At 40.2% G+C, this 18,764-nt stretch overlaps 1 protein-coding gene across 3 annotated transcripts in view; it reads left to right on the forward strand.

Annotated features, from left to right (window-relative positions):
* The window catches only part of LOC144531848 (uncharacterized), a 35,425-nt gene extending 17,428 nt beyond the window's left edge, over window positions 1–17,997 (forward strand). For all 3 annotated transcript variants that reach the window (XM_078272174.1, XM_078272173.1, XM_078272175.1), the window contains exon 4: window positions 17,024–17,997. In XM_078272174.1, the coding sequence (XP_078128300.1) occupies window positions 17,024–17,213 (190 nt within the window). In that variant the 3' untranslated portion in view covers window positions 17,214–17,997. The remainder of the gene's footprint in view (window positions 1–17,023) is intronic.
* The last annotated feature ends 767 nt before the right edge of the window (window positions 17,998–18,764 follow it).

Genomic DNA, 18,764 nt, shown 5'->3' on the forward strand with positions numbered 1-18,764 from the left:
TGGCGTCAGTTTTGTGTTTTAGAGCTTGTTGGGCTGCCCCCAAGTGGCCAAAGAAAATCACTGAATGCAGCTTTAAAGTGGAAAGCCTAATGTTTTCAAAGATAAAAAAAATATGTCACAATGAAAGTTTGGGCGAATTTGCACAGAATAATGCACAATACATAGAACATATTTACATTAGTTGTAAACTACTTTTATGTTTTAGTCCATTTAAAAAAGGAGAAAATTAAAAGTGCTTACATTTAAAGGAGGTAATTAGCAGGAAATAGCGAATATTCCTTTAAAAAGTACAGACAAATAAAAGTCTAACAAAAACAATATGTCAAGTACAAAGCTATTATGATACATGTGTGTCTTTGTGTGTTTGCACACAGAGCTTTGTTCTCCAGTTACTCAGGGCATCTTTCAGGGCAAAGCTTATATAAAAATGCTAATGACACATTAAGCATGCAAATGTAAATACTAGTGGCAACAGAATTTAACATGTTGTACCCAACCAAGACTCATAAACACGTGTTTCATTTGTTCTGCTTTTTAAGGGTCTCACATTAAAGGAAAAAAAATGCATGATATATTTGATCTTATTTATCTAGCACCAGTGGCACACTAACAGCATGTTCATACATGTATCTGATTGTGTGGCCGACCGTGCAGGAGTGTTAAATAGTGAGTGCAGTTGTGATTTTTCTCCCTTATTCTTTTCGCTAATGGCAAATGTGCTGTATGGAACAAAGTAGGGAGGTCTAACAAGAAACTGTTGTGCTTAATCCTCGAGGAGTTTGCGGAGACGGCAGCCTAATCAGATCTGTACTCTGCTGCTTTATCTCTGCTACTGCTCTGTCTATTGCTCGATCACGCATTTCACTGGAGGAGCTCGATGGGCTGCTACTCTGAGATGGATTAACGACTCTCCGGACCATACGTTTTTAGCTAAACTATGAGTCCACTAAGAGTTTTTTTTTTTTTCAAACACAATCTGCCATCGCCTTCGCTGAACAGCAGATAATTGAGAAAAGGCTTACTGAGGAAGCATTCTTGCTCTTTCTCTCTTTTCTGCTAGCTGACTGTTATCTGTGGGGATGCCACTCATGATTGTTTGATATCTGTAATGTGGCCTTGTTTCACACTCGTATTGTTTTCTCTCTATCCCTCTCATTCACAGTCTGTGATGACTCTTTAAAGCATCCTATTTGTCAATGAACGCCTCTTCACATCAGTGATATGCAAATGCATACCAGGCGTGGTGGTGGTAGGGTGGAGGATTCCTCTACGAGTCTCCAAGACTCGTAGGACCTAGGCCGCAAACTCATCCATTTGGGAGGGCTTGAGATGTACATTTTGTGACAGCGCCTACAGAAACAACTCATCACTCACCATCCTCACCACACACCCAGCATGAATCAGCGCTTCCTGACACACATCTCCACTGAAACATTGCATTACGGGACTGAATAATCGCACGCTATCCTTCGATTGCGATAGACCAGAGAGTGAGTTGGTGGAGCATAAGAGACTGGGCACGGGGAGGGAAATTGGGCTGACTCTTGCATGCATCTCAATATCTCCAACTTTCTATCTCTCACCATCTATCCCTCATTCATCCTCCTTTTAACAAATGCCTAACTGCAGTGTGCAGTGAAATATTCATCCACATTAAAAATGAATCACCAGCGACTTTAAAAGATTTTTAAAAGTAATAACAGTGTTAAAGGAGACCTAGAGACATCTCACCGTTGGCACGGTGTGGGTGAAGGATGACTGCCAGACACGTTTGTCTGATAGATCTTCATGATGGAGCAGCGCTGCACGTCTTGCATGGTTAAACAGGCAGTATAATGTAGCCTGATAAATTTCAGAGGGAATTAACTGATTGAGTTTTTTAAAAAAAACAGCATGTGGGGAATTACCTGAAGTCTTTTGTGTATCTGAATGAAGAGAATATGGAGAGTTCGTACTCTAAAGTGGAGAATCAAGTAAGAACAATGTATAGTGTCTTTGTTGTCACTCAAGTCAGTGTTAAGAGCTGTGGGCTGTAGTGCATGGAGCCCTCATTCACACTACTCCTGCTCTCTATAATGTGCTTCTGTCTACTTCTCTATTTCCAGAGTGCTACTTCTCAGCTTGGGCTCACTTTTTCTTTCACTTCCTTTGATTCACTTTCTCATGTGGCCCAGAAGGGCATAGCAGTCCAATTCAAGTACTCTCCACATGGTCCCAACACTGGCCCATAGCTACTGACAGCTACTCATTGTCCTGGTTTTATCCAGAGGTATACGGTACTTTACAGACATCAGAAAGAGACGCCTTTTCCAGTAGATTTCTTGTGTCACTTCCTCTGCTCTCTCGCCCCGTTTCTCCGTTTTTCTGCACTTTGAATATAAATACATTTCACACCTAAATGGGGATGAGGAGAAGTGGTGCAAACGCACAGCCCTGGATTGGGTATAGGAGCAGCAGAAAAGAGGGGTGAGAGGAGTGTCAGAGAGGAGATGAGGAAGAAAGATTGCCTAGGAAGCTGCTTATAGCTTTGCCTTCAGCAGAACCTGAGGTGTTTATGTGTACAGTTTATCCAGGGAAACAACATCTGCACATACAGTGCAACATACAGTGTGCATATGAACATAAACCTGTCCAAAATAAATCTGTGCCTCTGTGTGTGCACATTTAGCAGAGCTCCTCTGAAACACAGTGATGTGTGAGCAAATTATAGATGAACTTCTCATGTTCTTGGTCACAAGGATATTTCTGAACCTGTATCCAGCCTCCAGCCATTCATTAAACATTGACTATTCCCTGCCATTATCATAACAGGCAGTGAAAAGACCAGACTGAATAGAATATAAAATGAATTCCCAGGTTAAGGGAAAGGAGGAGATGGAAAGTGAGAAAAAGAGACGAGTATAGCGTATATTACAGTGACAGAAATACCTGTGCGTGCATGCGTGAGTGCGAGTGCGTGTGCGCGTGTGTGCGTAAAAGACAGAGAAGACAAAATCATTTTTAAAAGCAACTTTAAATGAACAAATCAGGTTACCCAGTATCTATAGAAATTGTGTTTATAGTGGACTATTATGCATATCACACAGTACATCAAGTGCTGTGTCAGTGCAGGAAGTAGTCTGTCCAATACGTTGAAACCATAGGATGAAACATGGAAAAGACATGTAGCGAGTCCAGCTTTCATGCATTAGACTGTTAGGGAAACATTGTCATTGAACATTTTACGCATGCGTTCTGTATCGACTTTTTGAGCCTGCCCTAATTATGTTAATAGAAAGTGTTGTCCTCGTTGCATTATGTTTCCTTGAAAACATATTTGCTGCTTACATAAATGTAATTCCTATGAGACATGGTTGCATTTCTTGTAAATCCCTTGTGTGTGGGCACCCAGTTCCACATGGGAAAGGTGGACCACATCTAGGCATTAGGTACTATATATACAGTATAGGCATTAGGTACTATATATACAGTATATATAGTACCTAATGCCTATATATGGTCCAGGCAGTTACAGATTGCAAATACATGTAATGGGTATTGTTGAAAAATGCCAGCCATAAATAGTATCAAAATGAGGGTTCACAGATTAGCTATCTAAAACATTCAAAATATTGTGGAGTGTTTAGGTTTTGAAGAAAAATAAAGTATAAATCTTAGACACCAAATAGTCAACACAACCAACTCAGTTAATAATGCACTTATTAAACCCTGAGGTTAAGTCCCTTCAGCTAGGCAACATCAGGATAATCTGCAGCCTGCAGAGCCTGGATTTGCTTTTCACTGATATTTCAAATCACCAGGTTGTCCATATCTGACAGGGAATTGATCCGAACACAAAGAATTTTCCTCCTCGCTGTGTATCTTAAACCATAAATAGAGAAAGAGAGAGTCAGAGATAAATAGAAACCAATTTAAATACAACAAGAGAGGAAAATAAGAGCTGGTGTATTTTCAGTTTAACTGGATATGAGAGGTTTTGTTTCTCTGAAGAAAGATCCGTCAGATTCTTGACTCTGACCTTTTGCTAACAACCCTGTCAGAGCTTTCAGACGTGTGTGTGTGTGTGTGTGTGTGTGTGTGTGTGTGTGTGTGTGTGTGTGTGTGTGTGTGCGTGTCGCTTCCCCCGTGTATGAGGCTGATAATGGAGAAGTGGTGTGTGTGAAATGTGTAAAGGGCAGGGCAGGCAGTTCTTCTGCAGTAATCCATCTTTACTTCAGGGCTAAGCCACGGAGCAACAGGCACCTCACAGGGGAGAGAGAGAAAATACACTGTAGGCATCTATCTCATTCATATGAAACTACACAGAGGAAATGCTCAGCCAGCAGGAGCATGAGATTTTCACAGCAAGAAAACAAGAAAATGGAAATAAAGAGTATTATTTGTTCCATATTCTCTGTTTTTTCTCTGACAGCACGACGGTTACAAAAGAAAACAGGCACAGTGTTATGTGCAGCTTACATCTACATTTTTTTTTTTTGTCTCAGCCCATTCACTGGAGATGTGAAACCATAAAATTCTTATATGTCCTTACAAATCTGTATCCATCCACCCAGGAGTTTGTTTGTGTGAAGAAATGACATATATAAGGCTGGGTGTGAAACAGAGGGAGAGAGAGAGACACACACGCCAAGAGAAGAGGGAGAGCAATAACCCTTGTTCATGCTTTTTGGCAATAATCACAGAGCCAAACTTGTGCCAACAGTGAGTGCCAGATGGTGCCCATCACCATTGTGCCGTGTCTTTGTAACGGGGAGGAGAGAGGAAGATCAAGAGTGGCATGTGGAACAGGGGAGCACTGCCTAATGTGGATGATGTGTCATATAAATACTAATCACGCTAGAATCACACCCACAGCTAAATTAGATCCCTAAAGCTCTTCTACTTGCGCCCACTCTCAATCTTCTCCATGCTTTGGCACTGAGCTTATGTCATTATCAGAGATGGTCGATAGATGAGATATTAAATGCTGAATGCTAACGCATTCATTAATGGTTAATAAATCGTTTCCTAATGCTTCATAGATCGTTATAAGCATTTTTTTGGTTGCCAGGTTGTGAGAAACTATTTGCATGAAGGTGGGATATGCTCAAAATGAATTAGTTTTTAAAACATGCCATCTCATGTCATCTGCAAGCAAACATTTTTATTAGCTATTCCAACACACTTGAAGGCGGGGTGAAAAGTCTGCTGTAGACACAATAGTTGTTCAAACGAGAATGATGGCGCACAGGCAATCGTTTTTTCGAAGACAAAAAAAGTGAAAAAAAACAGCTTGAGAGACAAGTTCAAACCCTGCTTAATTTCTGACCTCCATGGAGTTCATAGACTTTGGGGTTTTATTAATTTCCTCATATTTTGTTTTATCCTAATGATCTATTAAATGTCTTGAATACAACTTAAATACATCTGCTTTTAAAGATATTTTATCTCTAGACTCAAAACCTACATGTCTTTTTAGAGGCAACAAATAAATATAAACAAACCACTGTTATTCTGTTAGATATGTCTGTCATATATTTTTTACCTCTTTAGTCATCCAAAAAAAAAAACATTTAGGTATAAAAAAATTGGGGTCAATCTGCTCCCTATTTTCTGCCTTTATGCACGTCTTCCAACTATCCTCCCAGCTCACCTTAGCCCTAAATCTTCATTACCCCTCGTCTTCATCCATTCCACCTCCATGCTAGAGAGATACAACTAAAAACACACCCCCTTCACATAAAGAAAACTGTGAAAAATGCCTCCATATGTTAGTGTGTGTTTATGAATGGGTGCGACAAAGATAAATATGGATCCTAACTGCTAGTTTTTTGTTTTTTTTCAGGTGGCAAACTGCCACCCTGCCGTCAGACCTCTCTCTCAGTTCTCCTCAATAGCCACTCATCCATCAGAGCCTTCCGCTCCAGCAGCTATCACTCAATACCTCAGTGGTGCTGAGGACAAACAGCTTCTGTGTGCAACCTGCCATCACCTTTTCCTTTTTTAATTTACCTCAGCTGACTTACTGTGCAGTTGATTTACCATGATAATGTCCAGGTGACTTTTGAACAAATCACAACTTACAAAAACACAGTACTTTCGTGTCTACCCATCACTGAGCATTGGATAAATATCCAATGTGGACGGGTGTTAAGGAAAAATCCTGGCTTGAATTGTAAAGACAGACTGAGTAAGCACACCTCATCACATATGTTGCACTAAATTTGGCCCACAACAGCTCCAGGAGACCGAACACTAGATTTTGGTCCAATACCAGCACAGCGCAGCTATTTTCGACACAGATCTACACTGACTTGAGTCTAACTGCACTGAAACTGTGAAACTGCAGACTTACAGTTAGACTAAATTGCAACAATATGTTCAGCAGTTCAGGGCCCGCAATAATAGGTTAACCATGCTACTGTAGCTCAAACTTTCCTGCTCAGTGGTTGAGAAACAAGGCAACTGCAGAGCGATACTATCGCATGATCCTGCGGTTCTCTTCAGCTGTTCAAGCGTTTTTAGAGTTTCAGTTAGTTGTTTTCCGTTCTGCAATTTTACTTTTTGGTTCACTCTTACGACTCTCAAAGCGTTGCTTTCTGCCGCAACAGCAAAAAAAGCTCTAAACCCACTGTACACTACGTGCTTAGCACCAAACAGCAGGCAAACAGTTATCGACCAGCAGGTGAACATAGTGGAGCATTTAGCAGCTGAAGAGCCAGATATTTCACAAAGGAGTGCGTGGAGACCAAAACAGAAGTGATGATGTTTTAAACACGTCATTAACGTTGTGAAACAGTTGCAGTTTTGTTTTGTTTAGGCATAAAAGACTACTTGGTTATGTTTAGGCACCAAAACTACTTAGCATTGTGGTATGGGTTAAAATCAGACGCTACTTCACTAGGGTTACGCACGAGATGCTGAATGTGACATAGCTCCATTTATTCCGTGAATTTAGAAAAAAACTTGCAGTTTACTTTTATTTTCAATCGGGCCTTGAATCCTGGTCTCCTTGGTGAAAGTCCTGTGCTTGTTTAGAAAATTACTTTAAAAGATGATAATATGTTAATGTTGTGTTTGCAGCTTGTTTCTGCTGCCCCCAAGTGGCCAAAAAGAAGAAATCAGTGACCATAACTTTATTTCATTTTCTCACTAATTGTTTTTCATTTTTGTCAGACAACAGCCACACATGGTGTATTTGTGTTGTCACCGGTCTATATCTCACCTACCACTCCCTCTGTTATGGTACATTTAATAATCAGGTCACTCAAAACAGCTACTGACAGACGCAGTTAGGTGATAGCAGCATGCACGCACAGTGAACTCCCAAAGTAAACCAGTAATGAGTGTGAATTCACAGTGAACAGCTTTTTCCCCTCACTGAGCAGATCCTGGATGCTCAGGACTGCCAGCCTCGCATTTGGCTGCTGGTTTAGTGTATGCAAGCTTGTCTCATTTATACACTTTGTACAGCATCTTCCCATGGTACAATGAGCTCTACAGAGTAAACAAAGCACTGAGAGTTAGACCACAATAGCGGGTCAAGTCTTAAGCTGCTGTAGGCTTTCTCTGATGGGACTGTAAGCTTCTGGCCTACATCTGCTTTTATTTCCTCATCCCTAGCTTATGCTTCCTCAATAATCAATCTTAGCATCACTTGCTCTTTATTTACGAAGCTATTTGATGCAGAGGACTTTCTCTGATCTTAAATATCCCAAGTTCTTCATCTGGTCTCTTCAATAAACAACATTTTATGTAATTTAGTCATGCACAGGGAGACAAATACAAACAAGGTGAAAGTTTGCACTCTCTCGCTGGGAATGGCTGTGCTGTTGATTTTTTGAAAAACAAAGCTCTGTGGAAAGTGCTAGAGGTTGCAAATAAGGTTACATTAATCAAATTTGTGTGGGTAATTGCTATGAAAATGTAAATATTAGGCATTCATAATTACACAATGGAAAGAGATGCAAGTGAGAGGATAGAGATGGAGGGAGAGACAGTAACGTTAAAGCTATACAAGGTTATTTAAAATCATTCACAACAGGTTTCCCTTTGTTTATTCTGAATTGCTGCCAAGAACTTCAGCACTCAGTTATGAAGCCAAATGTATTGACCTTGAAAAAGGCCAAATTTGTATCCCAGCACACATACAATACATTGTTCTGTCTCATGCTGAGAGGCATTTTCGAGTAATGCGATCTGACTACTTGTGATGTGCATTTAAGGTTTTAGCATCCTATGACATAAATTATATTGCATACGTAGATACCATAAATCATATGATGATGTGTCCCAGAGGTATTAGTCACGTTTACAGTGTCTGTGTCTTTCTTTTCCTGCTCAGTCACACAATCTCCTTCCAGCGATACAAACTGAAATAATACCTTGCCTCACTGTTCAGACATCAACTTTCCTTGGTTCTTGACTGAGTCTGCTATCTTGTTAGTGAAGCCTTCTGTACATCTTTAGTTTTTTTTAATGATGAATGGAGGTGTGGCTATTTAAAGTGCTCATATTATGCTTTTTGGCTTTGTCCCTTTCCTTTATTGTGTAATATATATGTTTGTGCACATTATAGGTTTACAAAGTGAAAAAGCCCAAAGTCCACCCCAAAGGGACTTACCATCTTCCAGAGAAAACACTGTTCACAAACTGCTCCAAACAGCTCTATTGTAGTCCAGCCTTTACTTCCGTGACAAACGTGCGTCACTTTGTAACACACGTTATAATGCTCGCCTAGCTGCTAGCGTGGCACGGCCTCATTGCTTCTGACTGGCTAGTAGTCCTTACTTAGCTACTGCGCATGTGCGACTCCCAACAAAGATGGAACAGAAGTGAGATGCCTCACTCTGTAGCTAAAACAGAGAGCTCAACACACAGGGTGAAAAGAGGAGCTGCAGCAATGTGCAGTACAACAAAAATATATATATATTTTTTTATTAAACCACATAAACCTATTCTGGTACAACCTCTAAATACAATTATGAACCTGAAAATGAGCATAATATGAAGACTTTAAGATTACAGATTTCAGCTCTGTAGTTACACTGGGAGCGATCTTCTGTCAATTCCGATCAGTTCAAGCCATCAGACATAAGATGCCTCAGCCAGCTGTCAATAAATTGAACCTGACAACAAGAACACTGACATTATCTGACTGGGTGTCTGGCTTGAGATTGCACCTTAATTACTTGATTAACTTTAGATGTAAGACAATTTCTTATGATTAAAACTTAATTATCTGGAGCTATGTTCGTTATTTCATATTTCGTTTTTAAGCTTGTCCAGGGCCAGCAACTGCTATAGGCGAACTAGGCGATTGCCTAGAGCGACAAATTGGTGGGGGCCTCTAGTGGTGCCCTTAAGCATACATCTTTCTCTTAACAACATTGATTAACGAAATAAAAAATGAAATAAAACCCAGGTGAAATAAAACCCTCATTAAAACAAATGAAACCCCCCCCCATGTTGAAATGAAAATACTATATGTGTATGGGGAGGTGGGGGGGGGGGCTGTCACCCTGAGATACTGATTTAATTATATTTTTCCAGCTAGCAGACACTTTTTAAGTAACTCATTGTGTTGGGACAGTTTTATAGCCATACCAGCGGTGTGGCTCTGTGACAGTCTGATGTTCTGTTCACCACTTTGACTGAAATATCTCAACAACTATTGGATGGATTGCCTTGAAATTTTTGACAAACATGCATGGTTCCCAGAGGATTAATCCTACTGAGTTTAGTGATCATTCAACTTTTCCTCTACCGTCACCATGAGGTTAACATTTGTGGTTTTGAATAAAATACCTCAACAATTGGATGGATTTTATTGACATTTGGTACTCAGATATTCATGATCCCCTCAAGATTCATTATAATAATGTATCTCTTAATTTTTCATGAGAGGCCACCGCCAGGTCAGAATTTAAATTTGTCCAATACTTTGGTTTTTGACCAAATACCTGTAAACTGATGACATTTCCATCAGCCCCAGCTAGACTTTGTGTTTAGTGCTAATCAGCAAATGTTAGCATGCTAATACTCAAAGCAAGATGGTTTACATGGTAAACATTTCACCTGTTAAACATCATAGCATTGTCATTGTGAGTATGTTAGCATGCTGACGTTAGCATTTAGCTCAAAGCACTGCTGTGCTTTAGTATAGCCTTACAGAGCTCTCAGCCCTGTTTTATTTTGTGGTCTTCTTGACTCTTTTAGCTGGCTTGTGATTTCACTTTAGTAGTGTAATTCTCTTGCCACTAATTGAATCTCTGTCCAGTCAGGTTTAATTGCTTGGCCAAAATCTAGGCCTGCAAAATACAATTACCCTTACTGTCCAATATTTCTAAATGATGCCCATAGAGTTTCTGCTTGACAGAGGCTTCATCTGACTGCCTTGAATTACTTCTGAGGTACTGATCAATGCTGTACATCCCCCCTACTGTAACCCCTAATTTTCCTATAGTTTAAGGCTTTATATACCTTACCTTTTGCATTAAGAGCAAGAAAGAAAATTAGGCTTGCACTGTGGCTTAACCTACAGTTAATTAATAGTTTGGATCCTACATTGTGAAAATATACAGGACATAGACAAACATGTACATACATGCTCAAACAACACTGAGGATGCATGGATCAGTATTTGAGGAAGAACTTTATTCTGAACCAATTAGTATCATACTGCTGCAGATTCTATTGAAATGGAGGACCTGAACAAAATCACACCCTGTTGGATAAATTAATATCTTGTGCCAGAATTAAAGTTTAGATTCAAACATTAAGTACACACACGCTCGTTTACATCACTCTCCCAAATCCACTGGACCACAGTTTGGGACGCTCTGTGACAGCCAAGCTGGTGGGACAACCTCAGAATAATAGTCAGAGGAGAGGGTACAGCCTGTTCTCCTGAGTAGTAATAGGAATTGTGTGTGTGTGTGTGTGTGTGTGTGTGTGTGTGTGTGTGTGTCTCTGTGTGTGTCTGTGTGTGTGTGGATGTTGGGGGGGGGGGGGGGGGTGTTACAGTAGATGGTGGAGTGTCTATCTGCGCGTGCACACATGCACATGTATCTGTTGTATCAACCCAGTCTATGTGTTGGCGTACATGCATTTGCAGGTGGGGTACTTCAACACTGCTCTGCCGAAAATGTTCTCTCTCTCTTTTTAAAAGAAAATTGCAAAGATATTTCGAGTTGATTGCCTTTGCACTGCTATAATTCTGCTGAAGGTCTCTCCTCCACCCCTCCGCAAAAGCACAGAGGAGGAGAGACGGAGGAGAAATGATGATCTCCTGTTGGCGTTGTATAAATGTTTTATAGATGGAAGGATGAAAAAGAGATGAAGCCCTGCTCAACCTCTATGCTGATATTATTTTAAATCACTGTTTTAGTTTAATAATTATTTTCAGCTTGTAAAATGTTCAGCCTGTATCCAATCTGACTGCACCTAACATCCTTATTTACAGAAAAGTAAGTTTAAGCATCCTGATCTTTCTTCTGACCACCAGCCCGCTGTACTGTGTTTAAGTTCACCTGACTGCAGTAAAAGATATGGTACTATAGACAGCAATTTGTACTTTGTAGTGCCAGTAACACATTTCAAAAGTTACTAATTCCCTCTAATTGTTTTAAACTGGCAGTTGTGAATCACCTTGAATTCCAGGCAAATTATATGGTAACTACAAATCTGCTGATTCAATCCCCTCTAGAGATGCGCTGGGGTAGTGCTCCTGGCCAAGGTCGCTCTCTCCAAAATTGAATGATTAAAAAAGAGATTTATACAGTGAATCTCTAAGGATGGGATGACGTGCACAAAGTAAGGTCGCACAGTGGGAATGGATAGTGTACTGACACATGTTTAACTGCAAGATGTATTAACTTTTCCAGCTGATGTGTAGTTGACTTGTAGTCACTTTGATCCTCCCACTGAAACTCTGAGTCATTGTTGTCTCAACCACCAAGATGTGGAGGTATAATACAATCCAGACATGTTGTAAGACATAATCAATATATGTCTCTTCCATAAAAGTTAAATTAAAGGTGCCGTACGTAGGATTGTGAAGATCCAGGAATTAGCCAAAAACGTTGAACATCGACAACTTCTCAGTCCCTCCCCCCCTTTCCGCAAAAGCTCAAAACGGTCTCCTAAGCCCTTCCCCCCACAAGGGAGAATGAATGTGTGTGCATGAGCAGTGATTGACACACAGTTAGAATCGCACTACAGGTGTTGCCAGAGGAGCCGGATTAGTTTTTTATTACCTGCTTCATGTAGTTCTACTGGAACATAGGGTCAGTTTCAGCAAACATGACAGAAAGTAATTTTACCTACTGCACCTGTAACTTGTTAAACATTATTTAAATGACATCTACTTCTTTTCCCTCATTGAAAAATCCAGAATCTATAAAAATGCAAATGTATTTCATTTCAAAAGTTGAACTGCTCGACACAAGATGTCTACTTCTTCGCTGAAAAGTCCATTCCACCTCCAGTGTAAGGGAACTGGATGTTTCAAGTTTCACCATCACACTTCTGTAAATTGCATATTAGAAAAGAAGATGGCTACACACTAAGCTTCAATAATTGTATTGTATAACCAAGGTTTGAATCCCACTTGGGTCCTAAGGCCTAAGATACAGCCTCTTATATAATCCACAGTCGGTGACATCATCAACAAGTTGGAAGGGTACACCTTTTTTTCTCTATTGATTTAATTATTTTAATGTTGTTTATATATTATATATTATGTCTCTGTATTATTCAATTGTTCTAACTATACAGTCAGGTCCATAAATATTGGGACATCGACACAATTCTAATCTTTTTGGCTCTATACACCACCACAATGGAGTTGAAATGAAACGAACAAGATGTGCTTTAACTGCAGACTTTCAGCTTTAATTTGAGGGTATTTACATCCAAATCAGGTGAACGGTGTAGGAATTACAACAGTTTGTATATGTGCCTCCCACTTTTTAAGGGACCAAAAGTAATGGGACAGATTAACAATCATAAATCAAACTTTCACTTTTTAATACTTGGTTGCAAATCCTTTGCATTCAATTACAGCTTGAAGTCTGGAACGCATAGACATCACCAGATGCTGGGTTTCATCCCTGGTGATGCTCTGCCAGGCCTCTACTGCAACTGTCTTCAGTTCCTGCTTGTTCTTGGGGCATTTTCCCTTCAGTTTTGTCTTCAGCAAGTGAAATGCATGCTCAATCGGATTCAGGTCAGGTGATTGACTTGGCCATTGCATAACATTCCACTTCTTTCCCTTAAAAAACTCTTTGGTTGCTTTTCGCAGTATGCCTCGGGTCATTGTCCATCTGCACTGTGAAGCGCCGTCCAATGAGTTCTGAAGCATTTGGCTGAATATGAGCAGATAATATTGCCCGAAACACTTCAGAATTCATCCTGCTGCTTTTGTCAGCAGTCACATCATCAATAAATACAAGAGAACCAGTTCCATTGGCAGCCATACATGCTCACGCCATGACACTACCACCACCATACTTCACTGATGAGGTGGTATGCTTTGGATCATGAGCAGTTCCTTTCCTTCTCCATACTCTTCTCTTCCCATCACTCTGGTACAAGTTGATCTTTGTCTCATCTGTCCATAGGATGTTGTTCCAGATATGTGAAGGCTTTTTTTAGATGTTGTTTGGCAAACTCTAATCTGGCCTTCCTGTTTTTTGAGGCTCACCAATGGTTTACATCTTGTAGTGAACCCTCTGTATTCACTCTGGTGAAGTCTTCTCTTGATTGTTGACTTTGACACACTACACCTACCTCCTGGAGAGTGTTCTTGATCTGGCCAACTGTTGTGAAGGGTGTTTTCTTCACCAGGGAAAGTATTCTTCGGTCATCCACCACAGTTGTTTTCCGTGGTCTTCCGGGTCTTTTGGTGTTGCTGAGCTCACCGGTGCGTTCTTTCTTTTTAAGAATGTTCCAAACAGTTGATTTGGCCACACCTAATGTTTTTGCTATCTCTCTGATGGGTTTGTTTAGATTTTTCAGCCTAATGATGGCTTGCTTCACTGATAGTGACAGCTCTTTGGATCTCATATTGAGAGTTGACAGCAACAGATTCCAAATGCAAATACCACACTTGAAATAAACTCCTGAATCTCCTGAAAAACTGAATCTGCTCCTTGTAAATGGGATAATGAGGGAATAACACACACCTGGCCATGGAACAGCTGAGCAGCCAATTGTCCCATTACTTTTGGTCCCTTAGAAAGTGGGAGGCACATATACAAACTGTTGTAATTCCTACACCGTTCACCTGATTTGGATGTAAATACCCTCAAATTAAAGCTGAAAGTCTGCAGTTAAAGCACATCTTGTTCATTTCATTTCAACTCCATTGTGGTGGTGTATAGAGCCAAAAAGATTAGAATTGTGTCGATGTCCCAATATTTATGGACCTGACTGTACATTTGTTGTAATGGCTAAATGAACACAGAGACGAGCATTTCTTTGTAGCCCTTTTGGATTGTCCTCTTTAAAATGGCTTATTGAGGCATTTGAACATCTGTTGGGATAAACTTGAAAAGTTGTAGTCTTTATTGTGTGTCCCTTGCAACAAATATATATGGATAAAAATGTTGTTAATTCTCTTAACTTGTTGTAACGATGCTGAGCCCTCGTAACTTTTTGAGGATGTCACTGATTGCGGATTACCACCAGGTGTGGGATGTCTATACAGTATATAAAGCTGTATCTGACACTTCTATTGAAGTTGCCTTGAAAAAGAAGTGTTTTCAAGCGTCAATAATAAAATCACTGGAGCTAGATGTGCTGTCATCGTCTCTTCAGTATATGGCACCAGACAACTCTTGCTGATTCTAAGTTGCATATTGGACCATGATTGACTTCCTTGAACATACACATCAGATTTAAGGCGAGCGCAGATGACCTTTTCCCCCTTCAGCAGAGGAACATGTAAACAGCTTTCTAGTGTCAAACTCTGCACAAACATCTTTCTGCACAGTTAAGGTCAAACATCCAAGTGATGTAACTATAACCCAAACACATTTTTTACTTTTTTAAGGCTATATGATTTCTATTACAGAACATCAGGTATACACACAGCAATTACAATGAAACTACTGTGAAAACACAATTCTATCAAATTCAGTTACACTAGTGTTAAAATGAGCTTGTAGCTGCCACCTATGGCTCACGTCAACACACTAGCACGATCATTCTCTCCCACACTCTGTGCCTGAAACCTATATTGCATAAACCGCAGCTATGACACTTTACATCTAAATTATGGCCTGCATTATCTGTAAAACACACCTACTGTAATTTGCCCACAGGCAGGACCTGAGGTGGGGTGCAGCCTATAGCCAGAAAAGATCTGAGGACAGAAGAGGAATAGCGGAAAGTACTGTGTTAGGTCCACAGCTCCCTGCCTGCCACAGTTTGTGGGCTCAGTGTGCAGATAATTAAGGTTGAGGGTGGACAGCTCCCTACAGCGCCACTGTGCCTGAGCTGTGGACTGGGGCTATTCATTTTCACAAAGAGGGAACACAGCGGACACAAGGCAGGAGCCACTGGGGAGCTCTATAGGGAGCTGAACTGTATGGTGGCACAAATAGGGAGGCTGTGAAGATGTGGCAATGGAGTAGTTTATTTACTCTATTCATTTCAGGGCAGTAGAACAGCAGAGATAGTCTCCATCGCCTACTACTGACTAGCACCTCATTTTACAGCTTCGGTTTCAATCTGTAAAGCAGTCCCATCTGCCACAAAAAGGTTTAGTTGAAGTGGCTTTTTTCCTACCTGCTGTGAATATTGCTGAGGGAAGAAATCCTCTCCACGGCTCTTTGTACCCACTCACTGTTTTACTGTTTACTCTGTCCGTACCCGTTGCCTGCACTGTGCTCCTGTCTGGAGTTTGATGTTTCATTTGTTTATTTTGTGCATTAGAATACCAGTGGGCACCCAGAGTGAAGTGGTTGAGTGACTGAGGGAGTGGGAGCTATGAAGCCAGATGGATATGAATGTGAGAGTCCTCATTTTTCTTGTCTGAAAACTCCAGGCCCTGCTGCTGCTGAGCTCAGTCCTCATTGCTTCCTCTGCAGCACTTCTCAACCGAGGGAGTCCTCTTTATTTCTAGCATCTGTGCTGCTGTGATGAGAAACACCAGCTAACTAGGCCACTGCATAATAAGCAAGAAAAGCAGCAAAGTAAAATGAATTAAAAAAAAAAGAGGGGAAAAGAATCAGTTCACAGGGGGAAAGCTTACCCAACATGTAACTGCTGACAAAAGTAATTCACTAAGCAAATATTGTCCTTATTCCTTTATTGCAGATGCATTCAGTTATTATTGCTTACATTTACCTATAGCTTCTGCAGAGGTGCATCACAGTTCACATCTCATTTCGGCACTGAAGCCCCTGAGCTATACTGTCATGTGACTGACAATGCACCTTGCTGACTTTTTGTTTGGTGTGTGTGTCAACTGCAGTCTGAGATCCCTCCTGGTGCTGCAACATTTCTGTGATACTCAGCATTTTAGCTCTTGATTCACTTTGTCAAAAACTTCATTATTTTCTACTAGGAAGTGGCAGATGAAGTAGTGTTCGCTGCTACTCTTTCATGCTTTTCACACTAGTTCTTTCTTGTATCTTGCACTTATTATCTTTATTTCTGCAATGTTTAAAATGGCTATAATTGATTTTTATAATAACAATGTGACAATGTGCTCGTACTGATGAACCTACAGAGAATTAACACCTAAATTCTCAGCTCCCCTCTGCTTTATTGAGCTTTATAGTAAGCTTATAAGCTCATTGTTTAGCTGTCCAGCCTGCAGCTTACTGTTTTGGTTCACTCTTAACGCTCTCACACCGTTATTTTCCGCCGCAAAAGGCAGCTGTTTTAAGAGAGAAAGCTCCAGCAGCTTAAAAACTGATATTTCTGACTGGAGTGGGTAGAGACCAAAAATAGTGCCAAAAGAGTCAGTCAAATCAGTTACTGCAGGTTTAAACAAACATAACTGACACTTTCCCGCATTGTCTCTCTCTTCTAGTGTAGAGCATGACTTTCGTCTGCAGGAAGGGCAAGTGGTACGCACATGGAAGGTGGGTGACCCTCCTGAGGGATCGCCACAGACTCCCACTCCCCAGCACTCTGAACCCCACCAACAAGACTCCCCTCAGCCAGTGCGACCCCCTGCCACCAACAAGAAGAACAGGAAGAAATGTTTCTGGTTCCTCTGAGTGCTGGAGGACATATGATACTATAATGCACTGCGTACCCCCTAAAAAAACTACAAATGATAAACTGTGGAGATTTGATTAAGTGTGGAATGAACTAAAGAATTAAAATGCAAACATGAAACTGTGGGAGGATAAAGGGTTACAAAGGTTGCAATTTTCACTGTTATTGTTGGAGATGATGAGAATGGTTTGACTGGGGCACAAATGTTGTTACTGCTCTTAAAATGCCTCTTCAGCACTTGCAGGTTTGATACTGGCCCAGGGAAGTAAAAGTGCTGAAGTCAAATAAAAGAAAAAGTTCAGTCCACAATATGACTCACAGTTAGGAAGCAATTAGAAGATATAAAGAGAATATATAGCAGGTGGAACAGGGCAAGGGGCACTGTACAAGAGGCAAGAGACAGCAGAGAGGACGGAGAATATTTATAAAAGATGAAATGAATAGAGTTTGTAGGCAAAGAGAGAAAAACACAGAGGGAGGATTCATCTTCATTAATGGACTAATGAGGGTCAGAACACCAGCTTTTATATCCAGAGACATTTAAAAAGAATTATTATGACCTGTATTTCAAACTTTTAATATACTGTAATTGATGACAAACTACTACACGTCTACATGCACATACAGCACACACACAGTCCCACATATAAACAAATGAAGTGACATATTTACATAAAAGGCATATATAAATTGAGAAAATGAGTGAGTTGAGTTCTCTACATATCAGAGCTATTCTGCTAGGATGCTATATTTCAGATATGGATTACTGCTCTATAAAAGTATTTTACCACAGCTGGTTGTGTGTGTTTTCTTTCCAAGTTCAACATGTTTAAACCATTATTAGTGGTGGAAGAAGTATTTGTATCCTTTATTTAAAGCAGCTATAATCAATATTTTATAATAATGTATCAAATGGTACCACAATATTAATGTAAATATACTCCATTACAAGTAAAAGTCCTGCATTGAAAGTCATAGGTAAAAGTATAGAAGTACAAAAGGATCACAAGATAACTCTGAGGGGATGTACAATGATTAGTGGGGACATTGCAACAAACTTGTTATACTTTTTGGAATTGTCTCTAATATTTGCTCTTTTTGGTCAAATATTACATTATTTTATTTCCTCCATCTTGTGAAGGGCTCATTGCATGGGGGAATATGGTCTCAAAAACATATACAATGCAAGTCTCATTCAAAAACAATCCAAGGCACATAGGGTCTGTGCAAAAAATTAAAAAAAAGGAAAATGCCTTTATTTTACATGTACATATGTATTAAAATGACCAATCAAGATCATTGTCAGCAGTAGCTTGCACACCTGAAGTATCCAAAGAGTACCTGTATGTGATCACCACAAAGACCAGCTGCACTTCTACTCTATTGTCTTCACATTGGACAATTTAACCACTTTGGGCCTTAAACAGTTATTTACATGTGAATGAAACCATCCAGCACGCATATACCTCTGAAATGTGACAAGAGAAATAGCTTGCAGTCTAAGAGGTTGGGAACCACTGATTTAATCTTAAACAATGCATTGTATTTTA

The sequence above is a fragment of the Sander vitreus genome, chromosome 16 (assembly GCF_031162955.1).
Source record: "Sander vitreus isolate 19-12246 chromosome 16, sanVit1, whole genome shotgun sequence".
NCBI lineage: Eukaryota > Metazoa > Chordata > Actinopteri > Perciformes > Percidae > Sander > Sander vitreus.